Source organism: Plectropomus leopardus, chromosome 22 (genome assembly GCF_026936395.1).
Source record: "Plectropomus leopardus strain MGB_pleo_1.0 chromosome 22, ASM2693639v1, whole genome shotgun sequence".
Classification (NCBI taxonomy): domain Eukaryota; kingdom Metazoa; phylum Chordata; class Actinopteri; order Perciformes; family Serranidae; genus Plectropomus; species Plectropomus leopardus.
Window position 1 is genome coordinate 26,055,501 of NC_142197.1, and position 19,607 is coordinate 26,075,107.

The 19,607-nt window shown below is 40.7% G+C and overlaps 2 protein-coding genes across 2 annotated transcripts in view; one reads left to right on the top strand and one right to left on the bottom strand.

Annotated features, from left to right (window-relative positions):
- Positions 1-11,382, top strand: part of LOC121961720 (scavenger receptor cysteine-rich type 1 protein M130-like) — a 21,586-nt gene extending 10,204 nt beyond the window's left edge. Inside the window, exons 6-11 of the mRNA XM_088072818.1 lie at positions 2,388-2,696; positions 2,790-3,021; positions 4,454-4,557; positions 5,930-6,259; positions 7,739-7,827; positions 7,942-11,382. Coding sequence (XP_087928944.1) covers positions 2,388-2,696; positions 2,790-3,021; positions 4,454-4,557; positions 5,930-6,259; positions 7,739-7,827; positions 7,942-8,046 — 1,169 coding nt within the window. The 3' untranslated portion in view covers positions 8,047-11,382. The remainder of the gene's footprint in view (positions 1-2,387; positions 2,697-2,789; positions 3,022-4,453; positions 4,558-5,929; positions 6,260-7,738; positions 7,828-7,941) is intronic.
- A 638-nt stretch (positions 11,383-12,020) lies between these two features.
- LOC148185932 (uncharacterized) lies at positions 12,021-18,984 on the bottom strand. The gene is made up of 3 exons (XM_088072616.1): positions 18,879-18,984; positions 18,359-18,768; positions 12,021-14,355 (listed from the first exon to the last, which is right to left on the bottom strand). Exons 1-3 carry the CDS (start codon positions 18,952-18,954, stop codon positions 14,050-14,052), a joined length of 792 nt encoding a protein of 263 aa, XP_087928742.1. The 5' UTR covers positions 18,955-18,984; the 3' UTR covers positions 12,021-14,049.
- Positions 18,985-19,607: the final 623 nt, after the last annotated feature.

Genomic DNA, 19,607 nt, shown 5'->3' on the forward strand with positions numbered 1-19,607 from the left:
GTAGGATACTCTGGTGTATCCTCTCTCTGGGCTCCTCCAGAAGCCTCCTCTCTCTTCCATCCTCGCCTCCTCCAGGTGCATTTGTGTTGTTGGAAGATCCTTCAAGATGGCGGAGGGGCAACGATTCCCGGTTCACTGGTAGAAGAAGAAAGGGAAGACGCATTAATTGCTGCGTTGGAAAGCACCCTGTGTGGAATGGGCTTCTAGTTCCTTTCACACAAGTTGTTAGATAGATGGAAGATGGAAGATGGAAATTCAGTAAAATTGTTTAATTAACCTATTGAGACCTGTGCAAATTTACTGTATTTTATTCAAGAAAATGAAAAAACATTTTTATAAAATGAGAAAGTTATATATATATGTATATATATATATATATTTGTCCTTCACTTTTTAAAAAATACTACTACATCTAGTAATCTCTTTTTTTTGCTTTTGCTTTTTTTTCTTTCTTGTTGACCATGCTGACAATACCATCTGCTTTGGTGCTCATGGTTTCAATAAAATTATCTGAATTGAAGAGAATCTTACCGATTATGATTTGTGTAGTATGTCCATATTAACAAAAGTTTAAACATATTGTATGTGTGATCTCAGCAGCTCATACATCCAAAGCACTTCTATTAAAATGTACCACATGGCAACTAGACTTGGCTTAAAATTGAGACGGGCCTTTATTTGTCACAATGTGTCACCACACCCGGCTAGTAAATGTGACTGGGCATCTAATTGGGACTAGACTTATATTTTAAGTTTTACTGTATTCCTGTGATCATACTACATTATTAGGTAAACAGAAAGTCCTCTTTCTAGTGTGACTTGTATCAATCTAAAATAATTTTTCAAGACATAAATTAAATGTGCCTTGCATCTAGCGCCTCAAACTCTTTTATGTGGATGTATTTTTTGCACCTCCGGTTCATTCTGTCGTTCTCCAACGTTCTTTGAATGGGTATAGTGTCAGCACTCAGCAGCGCTGCATCATGGCAGGGAAGCACCAGGTCATCGGAGAGCCAGAGATTTTTAGTCCTCATTTGCATTGCATTGACACATTTTGGCCTTTGTAAAAACAAAAAAGACATTCTTCAATAAATGTTCACTGTTTGCAGAATATGCAGATACCAGAACAAATACAACGGCACTTTGCAATTTAAATGTTAACTTATTATGCTGATTTGCCTCTGAATTCCTTGCAAAAACAAAAAGACAACTGCTAAATTTGACCTCTACTATCCCATATCCAGGTAATTATTTCACACAGACTGAATAGGCTTGCACTGTGTGTAGTTCAGTGTATAGTGCTTTTACCTGCATTACCCCTGCACAGAAATATGCATTATCTTAGCCTCTATTTTTGGCAAAAATAAGTTAATATATTTCTAGTCACTGAATCGTATCATATCACTCTATATGAGCCAATATTGGTCTTGTATCAAATCGCCAACCATGTAACATAGCATGCATCGTATCAATGTTAAAACATATCATTAGTTATAAAGGCTGTAGGATTTGGAGTTCGGACATGATAGAGGTTGGCAGGATTTACAGTCTGCAATTAATAACTGGTTTTGCAAATTGCTGCACTGCTTTTATTTACGTTTTACACAGATTGCCAACTATTTGGAAATCGGGGTTGTACATTAACTTAAGTAAAACAATCCTGCTTAACCTGCACTGGCATAGCACTTTTTGAGGCATGAACTGACAAAGACAATCTGTGCCTGTAGAAAGATTTCCATTATAGATTTGCATAAAATTTGAGTGATATTTTTCAAATGTTGAAAAGACACAACTGTGAGATGACTGTGTTTCCATTGAGTAATGTTCTGCGACTCATTGGCAGCTTTATTCCTATTGCAGCCACCACACTTGCCATCATTATTTCCAGTCAAAGGTGACGGTGGTATGTTATGGAGCCATAATGGAAAGGCAAGCCCCTTATACGTGGGAGCGGCCATGTATGAGGGAATCCTGGGAGAGTTATGTGATGCAATAACACCTCTTGTAGCACCTGCTGTATCATGAAAGAGCCAGTTCCTACTGACAAGCACATAACCATAGCATCATGTGACCTAGAAAAGCTAAAAAAGTGTTTTCATTGTAGTTTTTTTTTTTTAAATATAGCTTTTTCCAATCCCCAGAAATACCACCTCATGCCAGCGTAAAAACTTTTTGCGATAAATGGGAGTTTTTATTTTATATTCACAATTTCAATATGCACAATTTGAGGGTTAATGGAAACCTGCCTAGTGTGTGGAAGGCTTTGACCTCTTCAAAATTATGCTGAGTCTAGACTGAGTCACTGAATTGTTGTTTGATGATATCCTTATCCTTTAGTGTCAGCTGTCTTTTATCTCTCTCTTTTTTATCTTCTGCTGTCTCTCCAGACTCTGTCAGGCTGGTGGCTGGGACCAGTCTGTGTTCAGGCAGACTGGAGGTGAGGTCTAACCAGTCTACCCAGAGTTGGTCCTCGGTGTGTGAAGCTGACTTTGACCTGCAGGATGCTCAGGTGGTCTGCAGGGAGCTCGGCTGTGGGGCTCCTTCAGTCCTCCAGGGGACGCTCTATGGAGGAGCGGAGGCTCCAATGTGGATCAAAGAGTTCCAGTGTGAAGGCCATGAGTCTGCTCTCCTGAACTGTAGAAGCTCAGAGAGAAACACCTGCTCAGCTGGCAGAGCTGCTGGACTCACCTGCTCAGGTGGAAGAGGAGCTGCAGCTTTCATTTGCTTCACTTCTGTTCTGATGAAACTCACTTTATTCTTTTACTGACAACTCTCTGCTTTCTGTTCAGAGCCTGTCAGGTTGGTGGGAGGAGACAGTCGCTGTGCAGGAACACTGGAGGTGAATCGGGGAGAGTGGAGACCAGTGACTGACAACGAAATCAGTGAATGGAGCTGGAAAAAAGCAGCTTTTGCCTGCAGAGAGCTCAACTGTGGCTCTGTTGTTTCTGTAAAACTGAGAGGGGACTCAATAATACGGACAGTGGCAACCTGGGGCTCCTGGCTTTGGGACGGCATGGCTGAGTAAATTAGACTTTAAATCATTTCTTTTAAAGCATTTTGATAAACTCACCTTATGCGATGTATTTTTATTAGTGCCGAACAATAATTTTTCAAAACCATGATTAAACACTCAGTTTCAATAGTTCATCATAATGTAGTACTATAATTTCAGTCGACATTCTCATGCAACATTCTGGGAATGTTTTGTAAAAGAACATTCTATGATCTGTTACCTCTCAACATCACCAAAACATCCTCAGAAAGTTGCAGTTAAAACATTATATCTCTTAAATCTTAAAGGAATTTTATCTGAAATGTCTTTAAATCGTTTTTTGAAAACATTATTGCAACTTTTAGGTAAACTTAGCCAGTGCTGTGGGAGCGTTTCCTGCTAGCTGGGTTGACAGCTTTGGCAATGCAGTTTCCCACTGACATCAGTCTGATGAGCTGCAGCTGTGAGCTCAGCTCAGAGACTGTAGCAATTCCAAGACTGACAATCCCCAATATGCAGAAATATGCAAATATAATTGGCCAAAATAATACACTCATACTGCATGCAAAAAGCTGCTCTACTGAGACTAACATAAAGTGTGCATGTCTGTAAAGGGGAGACTCATGGGTACCCACAGAACCCATTTTCATTTAGATATCTTGAGGTCAGAGGTCAACGGACCCTTGTGAAATGGCCGAGCCAAGATGTACCCTAAACTTGGAGCACTATTAAGCCCTCCTCCTGAGAAACATGACATGGTTGGTATTGCTGGATTCCTCAGGTCATCTAGTTTCACATAATACCAGTATCATCACTTTTATCTTTAAAACTCGGCCCCATGCAGCCTCAGAAAAAATACATTTTTAAAAAATGTGTTACAACGAACATCATTTTCCTTGTGCTGCTTTCAGACATCTTTAATGATATTTAACTGTCTGAACCCTGAGCACATTGCAGTTTGTTTCAAAAATGTGAAAAATGGCAACAAACGAAAAAGGTTCGACAAAGTGGAAAAAAATAATTTTGAAAATTCTTTTTTAAAAGGCTAGGGGAAAATATCTAGAATATAAACTATATTTAAAATTATCATAATTTATTCATTATTACTTTATTTTATTTTCTTAAAGGCTAATTTTCAGGTATATTTCAAGCACTTTTTTACTAATATCTTGCTAATTTTCTGGGGTCATTTTTTTCATTCGTTGCTCATTGCTTTCTTTCCATGTTTTTGAAAGGTCAAGCCACAAGGGTTTCATCTGATTAATGCAATAACACTGACAGCCCAAATTTCTATAACCTTTGAAGTCTTTTCATTACTTTTAATCTTTTTAACTTGTATAAATTATCAAGATTCAAGTTTTTTTTTCTTGCTCTTGTCTTGCGTTCTGAGTGTCCTGCCTTTGCTTCGTCTGCTTTTAAAGGTGCTGTATGATCAAAGTTGTTCCTGTTATTCTCAAACAGACCTGTGTGGTGGATCAGGCCTAACTGTGTTCTGTCTGGATTTGCTCTGAGGGAGTGTGCAACATCAGATTCCTCTGTCAACATCTGGAATCTCATTTGCTCAGGTACGTCGTTCTATGACAGTAATGTTTCCATTATGTTGCTCCGTCTTGTTCTCATTCCAATGCCATTTAATACTAATACCGCTTTGGCATTGCTTTCGGCGTTTGATTCTAATGCCAAAAGCCAAGTTTTACAGCTGCACAATACACGCCGGCGGCATCAGCTGAGAACATCGCAGGCCTGTTATGATGGCCTCAGACAGCCACACAGCACCTGCTGTGGCTGCATGATACGCCACTGTATGGCTTCAGGTTGAAATCCTGCTGGTAAAAACAAAATATAAGGAACACAAGCATCCGAATAGGGCAGGTGGGAGGGGCGGGAGCCCAGCACGTTCTCATCCCAACTCATCACACAGTGCCGCTCTGTCACTGACCTTTTGTCTACTTATGACATTTAGCTATCCTTCTGTGACAGCTTTTTACTCTCCAAGAGGCCTTGTCCATGGTGTCAACAAATTCACATGGTGGAATGACACAGCCCATGAAAACCAATGCAGGCCATCACAACGGTTAAGATTAGGCAACAAAGTCACGGACGGTTAGATTTAGGCAAAAGAGGCACATGGTAAGGTGTAGGAAAAAAAACACACATCCACACAGGAGGCAAACTCTGGACTCAGTCAGTTATTTATGGGACCATTCTGTAAGTGCACTCACACACCTTATACCACGTGTTTACTGGCAGACATATTACCTAACGCTGTACTCACGCATTTCATGCAAATATGACCAGTTCCGTCCAGCCATGTTCTCAAGCGACACCACCCGTACCATTGCATGCAGATGCATCCGATGCCATCTAGCCATCTGCCAACATGTACTAACAATGCAGGCTCTGTCTGACCGTGCTCTTCTCAGACATCCTCCAGCTGCATTCCATTTGGATGTGGAAGGTGGCTTTTGGTTAGGCACTGATGTATTTGACAAGTTCGGAGAGAGAACAGGTTTGTGTGTCCGGTGTTGGTCTGAATGAAATGGGAGTTTTTTACACCTTATCATGTGCCTCCTTCCACTAACCATCCATGGCAGCATGTGTGTTTGATGACGTCCCAGTGTTTGTTGTGTTTTTGTTGCCTAAGTATAAACTGCGTCATCCCGCCTAGGCTTGTGTTGATGTCATGTTAGTGGCATCCCAGAATGCCAGCAGCAGAGCTAAGCGTAATATGTAGCACAGAAGTCCACTGCAGAGCTGCAACATGTGAGGACTTGGGATGAGAGCATGTCTCTCGATAGACTGCCGAGCTTCACCTGGAAGGACACACCTGGAGGAACCTGTCTGTCTGTCAGACCTGTGACATCACCTGCTTTTTCGGCATCCATTTTGTTGAGCATAGGATGACTATGACCTTTCATCCTCTCTCTGTGTTTAAAGACCTGCTGTTTCAGCCCAACATCTCTGTGTCCTCCTCCATGGACGGGGTCTCCGAGGCCCAGCAGCACGGGTTTCAGCTGTCCAGGGGCTCCACCTTTAACATCAGCTGCTCCATTCAGCCACAGTACCCAGGAGGCTCCTTCCACCTCAGCTTCACCTCCTCCAACTCAACACACAACTACACCCAGCCAGCTGTCAATCACTCTGCCAACTTCCCATTTCCTGCTGCAGAGCCCGCCCACCAAGGGACCTACAGCTGCATTTATCGTGTCAGTGTTTTCTCTCATAACTTCTCCTCTGACAGCCATCTACTCTCCGTCACCGTCTCATGTAAGATGACTGTTTACATGAAGGTTTGGAAAAGATGAAAATGATTAGCCATCCACAGTGTCTATTCTGTTAATCTGATGGGTAATCTTTGGTCTCAGTAGACATTATATAGTGACACAACAACAGTGGTATATCTACAGTTTTAACCCCAAATAGTGACATATTCTGGTAATGTGATGTGATGTGATGTGATGTGATGTGATGTGATGTGATGTGATGTGATGCCATGTGGTGTGATGTTGACTGATGTGACAGGTTAAATGATATGATGGGATGTGATGGGATGTCGAGTGATATGATGTGAAATTCAGTGATGGTGAGTGTTGTGTTGTGTTGTGTTGTGTTGTGTTGTGTTGTGTTGTGTTGTGTTGTGTTGTGTTGTGTTTTCTTTTGATGTGATGTGATGTCGAGTGATATGATGTTATGTTCAGTGATGCTGAGTGATGTAATGTGATGTGATGTGATGTGATGTGATGTGATGTGATGTGCTGTGATGTGATGTGATGTGTTGTGATTTGATTTGATGTGATGTGATGTGATGTGATGTGATGTGATGTGATGTGATGTGATGTGATGTGTTGTGATTTGATTTGATTTGATGTGATGTGATGTGATGTGATGTGATGTGATGTGATGTGATGTGATGTGATGTGATGTTGAGTTGATGTCATGTCATGTCATGTCATGTCATGTGGTGTTATGTTGACTGAGGTGATATCATGTTAATTTATGTGATGTGATGTGATGTGATGTGATGTGATGTGATGTGATGTGATGTGATGTGATGTGCTGTAATGTGATGTGATGTGATGTGCTGTAATGTGATGTGATGTGATGTGTTGTGATTTGATTTGATGTGATGTGATGTGATGTGATGTGTTGTGATTTGATTTGATGTGATGTGATGTGATGTGATGTGATGTGATGTTGAGTTGATGTCATGTCATGTCATGTCATGTCATGTCATGTCATGTCATGTCATGTCATGTCATGTCATGTCATGTGGTGTTATGTTGACTGAGGTGATATTATGTTAATTTATGTGATGTGATGTGATGTGATGTGATGTGATGTGATGTGATGTGATGTGATGTGATGTGATTTTGAGTGATGTGCTGTGGTGTGGTGTGACTTTGAGTCATGTCATGTCATGTCATGTCATGTCATGTCATGTCATGTCATGTCATGTCATGTCATGTCATGTGGTGTTATGTTGACTGAGGTGATATTATGTTAATTTATGTGATGTGATGTGATTTTGAGTGATGTGCTGTGGTGTGGTGTGACTTTGAGTGATGTGATGTGATGTGATGTGATGTGATGTGATGTGATGTGATTTGATCTTGAGTGATGTGATGTGATGTGATGTGATTTTGAGTGATGTGCTGTGGTGTGGTGTGACTTTGAGTGATGTGCTGAAGTGATGTGATGTGATGTGATTTTGAGTGATGTGATATGAAGACTGTTAATGTGTTTCAGCACCAGATCCAACACCTTTTATAATCAGAGCAGTCGTCCTGCCACTGATTCTGCTGTTGGAGAATATTGTCCTCTACATCTACTGTAAGGTACTAACACGTCTGTTGTTTCGCCCACTGAGTAAAATGAAGCACTCAGTGTGTGTTTATTGAAGTTCAGAGAGATGCAGGAAATCTCATCAGTGTACTGTCATGTCTCTGCAGGCCAGGAGGAGGCAGAAGGTGGGCAGACGGGAGAACTCTGAGCTGGATTATTATAACCTGGGTATTTCTGCAGCTGCAGGGGAACGAGCTCAGGGAGCTGAGTAACACCTCCGCAGAGCTCATCTCACATCCACATGGATTTTTATATGCATGTTCCCTTTAAACAATAAGGATGGAACTAGTTTAATTTATGATATAGTCCAGGCAGCCGGCGCAATTTGAAACCAGACACACACACCCCCAGACCAAGGAAAATGTTGGCCAAATAATGTTACATACTAAAGTTAAATAACTATAAAACATTGAAAACTGATCCTGTAAATTCTGTGCGACAATACCCACTGTGCAAATCAAATTTGGTGACATCTGAATAATTGAAATCAGAGACAATAGAATCACCTACAGTTGGATCAGTCGATCTGGGTCACATCCAGAGCTCCTGAATAACAGCTTTTGCCATTTTTACAATCTGTTGGATTTAAAAAATGCAACCAGTGAATCAAAGTCATGTAGCGAGCAAACAAAGTACAACTTTAAAAGTCAGAGGATGTTTTGCACCAGTTCCATACTTATTTCATTAGAATCTTACATAATTTTATACTTCAGTAATTTACTGAGTTGGTATAGAATGTTCCTATTTCACAAGCATTGTCCTCAAATTTGTAGTTAGCGAATTTACTCAATTTGTTATTGAAAGGTTTTGCTTATTTTTATAATTAAGAACTTTGCTGACACCACAAGAATTTTCCTTTATTTTGTACTGTAAAGATTGTCTTATTTCATATGACAAATGTCTTTGTCATTGACATTTATTTGCATTTTCTGTTGCAAACTTACTCACTTACCCACTCCTTACTACTTACTCACACAGACACTTCATTTATACTGACCTACTGACAGACGCACTCCATTGGATTGTACGATATGTATTGATTTGAATTGTATCATTTACTTAATTTACTTTATTAAAATCCGGGAGATGCATTGCCAGCGTGATTTTAAGAGGTGGGGTGTTATGCCCCCTCCTATTGTCTTGGAGGCTGACATGATCAGTCTCATCAGGTAACTGGCTGACATGGGAGGCTCGCTAGCTTGGTTACGGTGACCTAGGCCTTCCCAGCTATAAAACCTGTCCCAGGTACTGCTCTCTTCCCCCAGCAGACATCCACCCTGCACTGTTGGTTTTAGTTTGATTGGTTTGTTCATTTTTGTATGTCTAGTTTAATAGATTTTAATAGTTTTATTAAATTTCTTGTGTGGACTCCCTCCTTGTCACATTCACTGAGCCAGTTTGTGAAAGTTTCTTGGATTTAATGATAGCGGTAAACAATTCTGTCTATACACAATACTGTTTATTTCACTAGCAAGGACCACACCTCAATAGGAAATCATTTTGACAATTTATTGACGTGAATGTAAATTTGGTATAAACACTGATGTTGAATTATTGTGGGATGGATGGTTGAGTCCGGTGTGGGGAAGCTTCTGTGGGAATCAGCTGTGGCTCCCGGGCACGACAGACACCTAAAAGCGTGCATTATATGAGAGAGGACAAAATCAATTTGAGATCTCTTAGGTCGGAATAGATGTAACAGTGTTAAGCGTGGGAGGACCATCTGCCCATGATCTGAATAAAGTGTTCCGGTATACCGCTGCGGGAATTCGAGGTGGCGGCTCCGATTCTGAAAGAATGTCCAGAGAAATGCATGGGGGAGATGCTTGACAATGACAGAACCTGACGGAAGTGTTGGTGGAACCAGAAGCGGGTAACCACCTGGCCGGATTCAGATGCAAACAGAGGGTCATCTTGGGATTTGCTTTGTGACGTCTGGAAATGTAAGTAGTTGGAGAGAATAAGGAAGGGTTTATAGCTGATTGAATGTTGAAGTAGAAGACGGGAGTGGGTTTTCTAGATTGGTTGGTTTTGGTTCTTTTCAAATAATAAACTATGGTGTTGTTGGAGAAAAAAGAAAGGTCCAAAAGGCAGGCATGCCGACGTGGATCATATCGAAGGGTCGAAGCAGTGAATTCTGAGCATCTGAGGACACAGAAGAAGGTGAGAATGAACATTACCTCTAGAGTTTGGTTGACGTGAGGTAAGCTATATCCGTAGCGGATGGTGTGGATGCAGCGTGACAGCAGATCCGTGGTTAATGGAAGTCTACAAGGATTTTGAACTGGTTCTTGGCATGAGGCCTCTGAGCAGTGAGGTGATCTGGGGGTGACCATGAGCTGGGCCAGGACTACGGGTTAGGAGTTTAGAGATAAACGAAATGCCGCTGAGGTAGACTTTGATTGTCTGGGTTTTAATTCCCAAGACAGAATGGGCGTGGGTGATAAAGCAGGTTATGGTGATGAGATCAAATGAAGGAAAAGTTATGTTATGCATGTTGTGAAAGTTGTGGAAACAATGCCAAGCAGACCAATATGAAAAGAGAGTTGCAGGGGACAGGCTATTAATGATGGTGTTCTGAGATTCCAAGGTCAGGGGCATGAAAGCTGGGTTTAGATGTTGAAAGTCAAGGCCGAATATGGAGGAACCGGAGTCAGGTGTGCGTCTGCATGAGGAGCCAAGCCTCTGAACTTCTGAAAAGAGAAATGAGACAGTGAGTCAGCTATGGCATTGAAGTGGCCCAGGACATGAGCTACACGGAGGATGTACTGGTGATTGAAAGAGTGCCAGATTAACAGACGCAAGAAGGGCATGATAGATGGGGAGTTGGAGCGACCTTTATGATATCAACTACTGCAAGATTTTCTGAGTAGATGAGGACAGATTTGCGACTCCATTCATGGCCCCATAACATGGCGGCAACAATGATGGGGTAGATCTCAAAGAGAGCAGATGAAGTGACCTGACAGTCTCCTTCCAACTCTGGAGGCCATTTGTCTACGAACCATCTTCCGTCGTAAACCCCCCCAAAACTGGCAGATGGAGTCACGTCAGTGAACAGTGATGTCCTGAGGATGAGACAGGTGATCCTCGTAAAAGAAGGAGATTCCATTCCAATTGCCAAGGAGATAGAGACAGAACTGGAGCTCGGCGCAGCTCGGCACGTCGAGAGAGATGGAGGTCATGAGCGACAGGACAGAAGAAGCGACAGACAACAGGTGAGAAAGGAAGGCCTGCCCCTGGGGAACGATGCGGAGAGCAAAATTGAGGTGGCCCAGGAGGGGAAGGAGCTGATGTTTGGTACGATGCGGGACAAGGAGAAAATTTGAGATCAAAAGGCATATGCGGTTAAGCTTCTCGGCTGGAAGCGAGGCTTTGAACACCACTACAAAACGGCGAACACACTATATAGTGCACTACATGCATGATAGGGGACATTTCGAACACAACTAAAGTCATTCTCTGTACTGTTGGCAGTGCACAGTAGCTGATGACAATCAAATCTTTCTGTAAGTGCACTATCATAAATATCCATATCAAATATGATGTTACCACTAAAAAAGAAAATGATATAAAGTCGTTGGCAAAACAGTTTTGTATTAATGTTAACAGTGGTGAAAGCACATTTCCTCAAGTACTGTTGCCTACAATTATTTGAGGTACTTGTTCTTGAGCATTTCAGTTTTCTGCCATTTCGTACTTCTCTCCACTACACCTCCCAGGAAAATATTCTACTTTTTATTCCACTAGATTTATGTGACAACTTACCAGTTACTTACGTCAAATTCAGATTATTTATGTTATTACTACCCAGCAGCAAAAGTCCTTAAAATGAGCTCCACCTTTTGTCTACCAGCTGCAACATTAAAATAAAGAACACAAGACACAGCGGTCATGTCTTCACAAGTGTGAATATATGTCAACATATTGACTTTTGGTCAACTGGGGTTTCAGTTTATTTTAACCCTTTGAAACCTGGATCGTCATAACTTTTCCTGTGCTGCGTCTATGCACCATTCATTAGCATTTAAACCTATGAGCCCTGAGCAAACTGGTTTAATTTCTTTGAAATACATGGGGAAAACGCAGTTAGCAATTTGGCAAGAAAAGTCCTTCAATCTGTACAAAATGAGTAATTTGGAAATTTGTAGGTAAGAAAATTGTAACATTTCTTTATTTCATGTCATACAGTGGTGTCTATGAAAAGAAATGGCATAAATTTGAAACTCTACTTTCTACAAAAGCATATGTTGTTTTTGAATAAGATGTTTATTTGAAACTTTCTGTAAATAAAACAGTCTTATTATTTTGCTCTGCTGGCAAAATCATACTCATGACAGCTAAGCTCAAGAATGCTGGGAGTTCTAGTTTCAGATCTAGCTTAGATGCATCAAACTAAAACTAACGCAGTCTAATACAACAGCCATGAAATCAGTCCTACCTTGTTGAAGGCAATAATGCTTATTTATAATATTAATCATGATATTAACTGTGAAAAAATACTGAGAGTTCTTAGGTTGCGTTTATTGGGAGACAATTTCAGGAGAAAACAACAACCTTAAGATACATTATGGCTTTTAATTTACTCGACAACGCCATTTTATGTGCCTGAAAACCAGAGTCCAGAGTGCAAACTTTTGAGAACACCACCATTTGTGTTGTCATTAAAACTGACAATATGGTGTTTCCTCTGACAAAGGGGACCTTTTGCATGTGCACATTACAGTCTCAGTCAATAGCCAACTGCGAGTAGGTGGACAACAACAACAACGGTGGACTCCCGAGTGCTGTTTGTGCTGCTCATCCTCCTTAATTTAACAGTGCTACTCCAGCAAAGTGAAGATTTACTACACCATCACTTTGATGCATTAGTCTTTGTATGTTTATGTTTTTGCTTATCACAAAATCACACCGCCAACTACTGGCTTGGCATGTATACTATTAGTATACTATTTTATATATTAGTATTAGTATTTTGTTGATCCCTGTGCACAGCATTTGTTTTCAAAACATTGTTTTCAAAATGTTTTTTTCAAAACCTTGTTATCTAAATGCAGATTTTTTTAAGAAAACAATACTGTTTTCTGTGGACTGTTTCCATGTAAACATGGCCTTAGACAAAAGTTCAATTTGAGTTTACAAGCAGCTGATTAAAGATGACTTCAAAGTATCTCACCTTATACATTGTCACATCACACATCTTTAAAGTCATGTTTTTTTTTCATCTGTCAATAATCAGTTACATTCAGTGCAAATTTTGCTTTTCAAACTCTTTATTCTTTTTGACAAGCTCTCTCAGCATGCTCACTGATTTTCAGGCATCATTTCTCTCCACATAAATATTTTCTGTGGAACAATAGGGACATTCTTTTTTAAAAGAAAACGCTGTTCTCTCAGACTTGGTTTGAAAATAACACACTTATCTTTATGACAGAAGTCACAGAAGGATCATTAGGGCCTCATTGATTATGAGGAGTTGTTAAAAGAGTTCTCTGTGGTAGCTAAGGCCATTCCTACAGGTGTTTTAGTCTTATTTAGAGGAATGTTATTTTTGCCGACATTTAGGGTTCTGCATGCACAAACGGATCAGGAAGGCAGCACAGATCAGGTACTTCGGTACCTGTATTGTTTTGAAGCCTTGGGTTCATTATTCTAGCTGTTGCCATCTTGGTTCTTTGGATCCAGAAACAACCATATTTGGACGAGAGGGCGGAGCTGTGGAGGAGCGAGGGGTGGATCTAACTCACAGACTGCAGCATATGTCACAAACGCCTTGTAGACAGCCTGTCACTCAAGCGGACCTTTACATAAATATGCATAGATTTGGGCCTCATTTAAACGTAAAGGGTGAGTTACAAAAACAAGTAAGAAAGTCTGCTGTAAAGTTGGGGCTCTTTGTAATGGGGGTTGACTACTTGAGCCAGCCTCAAGTGGACATTGAAAGAACTGCAGTTTTTGGCACTTTTGCTTGGCTTCATTTTTTCAGCCTAATTTTTTCTGTTATTTACATATTTGAAATAAAATGCTCTTTGCACCACAGTGATTTAGTCTATAGTCATGTAGGCAATAAGATGCACATGTATGACACTTGACCAATTTACTTTCACTTTAAAATGCACTCAGTCTTACTCCCATGAGAAAACAGCCTTTGGATTCAGTAGATCGCAGACCACATGCACCTAAAATCAGCAGTAACTGACTTCAAGTCAGTATTTTCACCCTGTTTCTGACTCCTCTTGACTGCAATCAATTTCAGCTTTGTCCACTGAGTCTTTCTGTTCTGTTTGGGGTGGCATTAGCAAATCAGGGGCGAGATATTTCAATCCACCATCACCACCAAAAACAGGAACAAATGAGGGCATCATGGGAGAGGTGAAATAGTCCCGGCTGTGGACGCTTGGATAGGCTCTGAAATCCAGTCTGGACTGCACTGGTGGGACGAGGAATGGGGCTGATGCTGCAGAGAAGCTGGAGTAGGGATAAAACAGAAAGCCTCCAAAGTGTGAGAGGCTCACCAGCTCCTGTTAACAAGAGAAAAACACACACAACACATTATCGGCTTTTTATTCATGAATAACAGTATCCAGGTTTCCATGACAGGTTTGTGCAAAACTCAATACTTTCAAAATGCTGATAAAACACAATCCCAAGATGACTGCGTTGAGTGATGTTCTGCAACTTCTGCTCTGGTAATAACATTCTAAGAAGCATGGTGATGGATGTTCAAAACATTAGCAGCTTTATTTCTATGGCAGCCACCACACTAGACGTCATTATTTCCAACCCAAGGCCATGTAGGCGTGTTATGGAGCCATAGGAGAGGCGAGCCCCTTATACGTGGGAGAAGCCACGCATGAGGGATTTCTGGGAGCTGATTTCACAGAGGAATTGTGGATTCAAAACTTCCAGATGATCCGCTCAACTTTTGAAGAGTTGTGTGATGCAATAACACGTCTTGTAGCAAGTTTGGAATGCAATGTGACGTGAATCAACATATTTTTGTAGTGTTTTCTGTGTCTCTGGAAGCCTCTTCAAAACCTGCTGTACTTCAGCTATCCACTGACATCAATGGCACACTGACAACTATAAGCTATTTCGGCTTATGTTTCTAGTCTCCGCCTCTGGGCATCCAGGGGCCATGCTTTAGATGCGCCCAAAAACAGCTCAACTCAAAAACAACTTTTACAGCATTCTGGATAACAGAGACCAGAGATTGTGCATGTGTGCTTGTTACTATAAGTGTAAGTTTCGTTCCACACTTTGACTACTGGACAAATATTCAATTATTGGCTGAGAACGTTATTTTGCTCCCGTCTCCGTTATGACTGAGAGCTGCTGCTCGCCGTCAGCTGAGTGACAGTAGGGAAATGCAGTCCATGGAGCATTTCACATATTGACAGTTTTTGAGCTAGCTGTGGCTGGTTGGAAACTTAATGGAGACCTTCTTCAGGATTGCAAAGATAAACTGCAAAACAGGATTGCAAAGATAAACCTACACACTCTGAGCAGGTTTGGGGAGTATTTGTGGGTTCAGCATCAGGAGCTCAGACGCAATGCATCTGTATATATGTAGGACTGTAAAAAGGGCTGTGCAAGAAGAAAAAAATCCAATTCTCTTTAAGTACAGTACACACAAGAATCTGCTGCTTCAGTTGACTGTGATTACATCCATCTCAGTGATCTGGGGGAAGATGTCAAAAATGACAACTAGAAGGGAACCCCGGAGTATAACGAGCTCCTCGGAGTTAGACCTCTCAATAACAACATCCAGACCACCTGCCAGGCTCATAACCATCCAGGGAAGAAACAAGCAGTGGATGAAAGGATGGTAGCAACCAAGGCAAGACACTGGCATGACTCAGTCTATGAAGGACAAGCCTCTAAAATTTTACATCAAGCTACTTGTGTTGGGTGAGTCAAACAGTGGCTACATTGTAAATTTTAACATTTGTAGTGGAGAGTCACAGCATCCCAGTTATCATGGACTGTCTTATGATACTGTGATGGATCTTGTCCAACCAACATATCCAGGGACATCCTGTATACAAAGATCCAGAGACACAGGGTGCTTTCGAACATGGCAATTTATGCGTCCTCCCTTCCTTCCTCCACCGGTTACCCAGAAATCGTTTCCCCTCCACCATCTTGAAGGATCTTCCAACAACACAAATGCACTTGGAGAAGGCAAAGATGGAAGAGAGGGGATACATTGGTGTATCCAACACGGAAGTCTTTCATCGAGTGGCAAGACTACGGATCACAGAGATTCCTCATTTGCGTTGTGTCATATATTTGCTGCACCTCCTCACGCATCTTATTTATTCTCACAGTTTTTTCTCTCAGTGCACTTTCTGCTGAGTCACTAAAGAGATCTATAATATCATAGAACACCATCACATGATGAAATGTAGGCCTGATTTAATGCGCTGTTAAACTGTGTGTGATAAAACTAACAGAAAAGAAGTTTTTGGATATTTTCAAGTGTTTTGGCATCACACAAATCAGCAGCTTATGTCACTTAGGCATTTTTTGTCAGGGCAATAAATGATGCAAGGGTCAGGCCGCCTTTTATTGGAAGTAATCCACCGGCAGACCTGTTCACGTGCATTAATCAATGACCTGAACCCGAACTGCACACACTGAAGCTGTGTGTGTCTACACAGTACATCTGCACGAAGACAACAAGTTATCACCATCTTTTATGTGATTACATCTCCAGTATGATCTCGTGTGCACAGCTGATATCCAACAGAGGTTTGTTTATGTGATGTTGGTGTATATTTAATATCGCCTATTCAGTGTGGACACAGAGGCGCTTCCTTGATATTAAAACATGTTGTTAGACCTTCGTATGTGCAGAGGGAAATATTTCCACTGGACATTATGACCGGAGAAATTAATCTAAATATGTAGGACTTGAAAAGATGTTCCTGCTCAGATGCAGAATAACGCAGCGCAGCAGCTGATGATGAAGTTCACCTGTGAGTGGGGGGTGTGTGGGGGGGTGTCATCACTAACACACACTCTTACACAGAGAGGCTGTGTGGTGTATAACTGTAAGGGAATAAATGGTACAAAGTACAAACCAAATACATTTTGTTTTGGGCTCTGTTTTAAAGAGTTATTCAGTTCCACTAAAAAGGGATTTTGCGCAAAGATTGATAACTGTGACAGCCAATCTATGGGCTTGCATTTAATAGGGCTACTTGCAATTGGTTGTGACATCAGCAACACTAAGCAGGTACAGCACTCATGTCATAAGGACTTCATGGAGGAACTGGTGTCTCAGCTTTGTGGAGTGGACTGAAGAGGAGCTCCCATCAACAGGTGCACCGACCATGTGTCTGTTGCGTCTGCCATCCCAACAGATGCCAGACAGAAGGCCACCTGCCAACACTGCCAGCAAGTGGACAGGAAAGGAAACCTTACTCCTGAGAAGTGCAGGCCTGTGATGTAGCCCTCTAAGTGTTGACAGAAACGGTTTTGAACAGTGGCATTGATTTTTTTAAAAATGCATTGGCTATATCTGCTCCTACTGTAAATAATATTATACAGTTTTATTTTATATGAATTTGACTTTTTACTACTTTAGCACTTTACTTTATAGCACTAGGAATCTCTTAAGTAGCGTGCTCTGTAGCTTTTTGTTTTGAATTTGTACATAAAATCTTTGAAGAATTTTATAGGTAAAGAGAAAAAAAACCACCCATGGTTAAACCTGCTTTTTGGTGTAAATAGTTGGATTTAATTGGACTTTATCTCAGTTTTACCTTTTACATGTTATAGGTTCACTATTTAGGAACACTTCACTATACTACTACTACTCCTATATAAATGTGTAGATAAAATGTCATTAAGAATTATATAGCTAAAGAGAGAGAGAAAAAAACGGCCATTATCACACCTGCTCTTTGTTGCAAGTTATCGTATATCGTTTGATTTTATAATAATTCTGTCTTTGTAAGTTCATTTTGGTACCCGTTCTTACATTTTCAAGTTTTAAAATGCTTCACTGAGCATATTTGTGTTTTTTTATAGTAAAAAGAAATCATTACTTTCTGAATCTAATTTTATGGGGGGGGCAGAGGTTGTCTCCTCGCTCCAGAAGCTGTGGGTTCGATACTGGCCTCAGCCTTTTGCTGCATGTTGCCCCCTTTTTCTCTCCCCCTTTCACACTTGTGCTGCCCTGTTAAATACAGCCTGAAAAGCCCGAAAATATAATCTTTAAAAAATGCCAATATTCAGAATCTTTTTTTTCCAGCCCATCACCACCTTTTTTTACGTGGCATATGAAGGCAAAATTAGCCCAAGATGTTGAGTGCATTTTACTGCTAGCTATACTGGATTTTGAATCAGGACTTTTAATTGGTGTATTAAAGTAAGTGGTATTGCTTCTTTTACATATTATCTAAATTCTTCTTCCACCACTGGTTTCAACCACTTTACTAAGTAAAGATGACGTGTAAAAATGATGCAGTCTGTGTGTTTAAACAAGAGTTGCACTGGCTGTCTGTGTAGACGTACCGGAAACCCTGGAGCTCCTGGAGTCCTGAGCGGTGCTGCCAGTCCACATGGTGCTGGTCTGTCCGTGGCGGCACAGCTGTTCCAGGTGTTCACCTGATCAGAGTGGAGAAGACTGTTGGAGATACTCGGATCCCGCAGATGTCTGATGAATTCCGCTGGATAAACAAAGTTGTGTGCAAAACCGCTACACAGTCTGCCCAGTTGTTCCTTCTCTGAGTCCCGTGGCTCAAGTCGACCCGCTTCATCAGCTAACACACTAGTGACATGGCTTTGTCTGGGGTTCGTTTCTCTCTGTGCCCGAGCTGGAGTCTGTACTGTCCTCTCTGCGATGGAAACCTTCGGCTCAGTTTTTGTTTCACAAACCTCTGGTCCTGGATTATCCTCAACATTGTTGTCACTCTCATAATCATCTTGAAAAAAAAACATACATGGGAAAATAAGTTTTGTGTTTGTGTTTAAAGACTCGCCAAATGTGACTGACAGAATTAGCATCACACAGGCTAAGGCACCTTTTCCATACCTGACGATTTGGAGTTATCTGAACATTGTGCAAATGAATCTTTTTCAGCTTCGGATTTCATGTCAGTCATCCGCATCTCCTTTGACTTCTGTGAGGAATGTTGTAGTTTCCTGATATAACAAAAATGGAAAAGATTTAGAAGAGAAAACACTCAAAAACTGCTTAAAACTGATTCAGATCAGTATTTTCTGTTTATGAGATTTTTTAACAACTTTGTGTGTGTGTGTGTGTGTGTGCGTGTGTGTGTGTGTGTGTGTGTGTGTGTGCATGCATGCATGCGTACACGTGTGTTGTAGAAAGCTCTCTCTCAGTAACATAACTTTTCTTTAAGATAAACAAATATTCACACCTTTGAACCTTTGAGCAAATTCAATTCTATTGCTTTCAAAAACATTACAAAAAAGGCAATGAGCAATTTGACAAGAAATGTCCTGCAAATTGCAAGAAATTTGCAGATTTAGAAAATGATTCATAAAGCACTAGGGGAAATGTCTAGGGAATAAAGGAAAAACAGTAGGCAAAACTATATTTATTATAATCATAATTATATATTTAAAATTATATTACAAAATGATTCTAAATTTTGACCTCCTTTCTTGGTCATTTCCTTGTTTATTTGTTTTTTATTTATTATTTATTTATATATTTATTTCATTTGCTATTTTTCAGGGGGTTTTCTTGTACTTCTTTACTCGTCTCTAATTTTTAGTCATTTCTTCAATGAGCAAC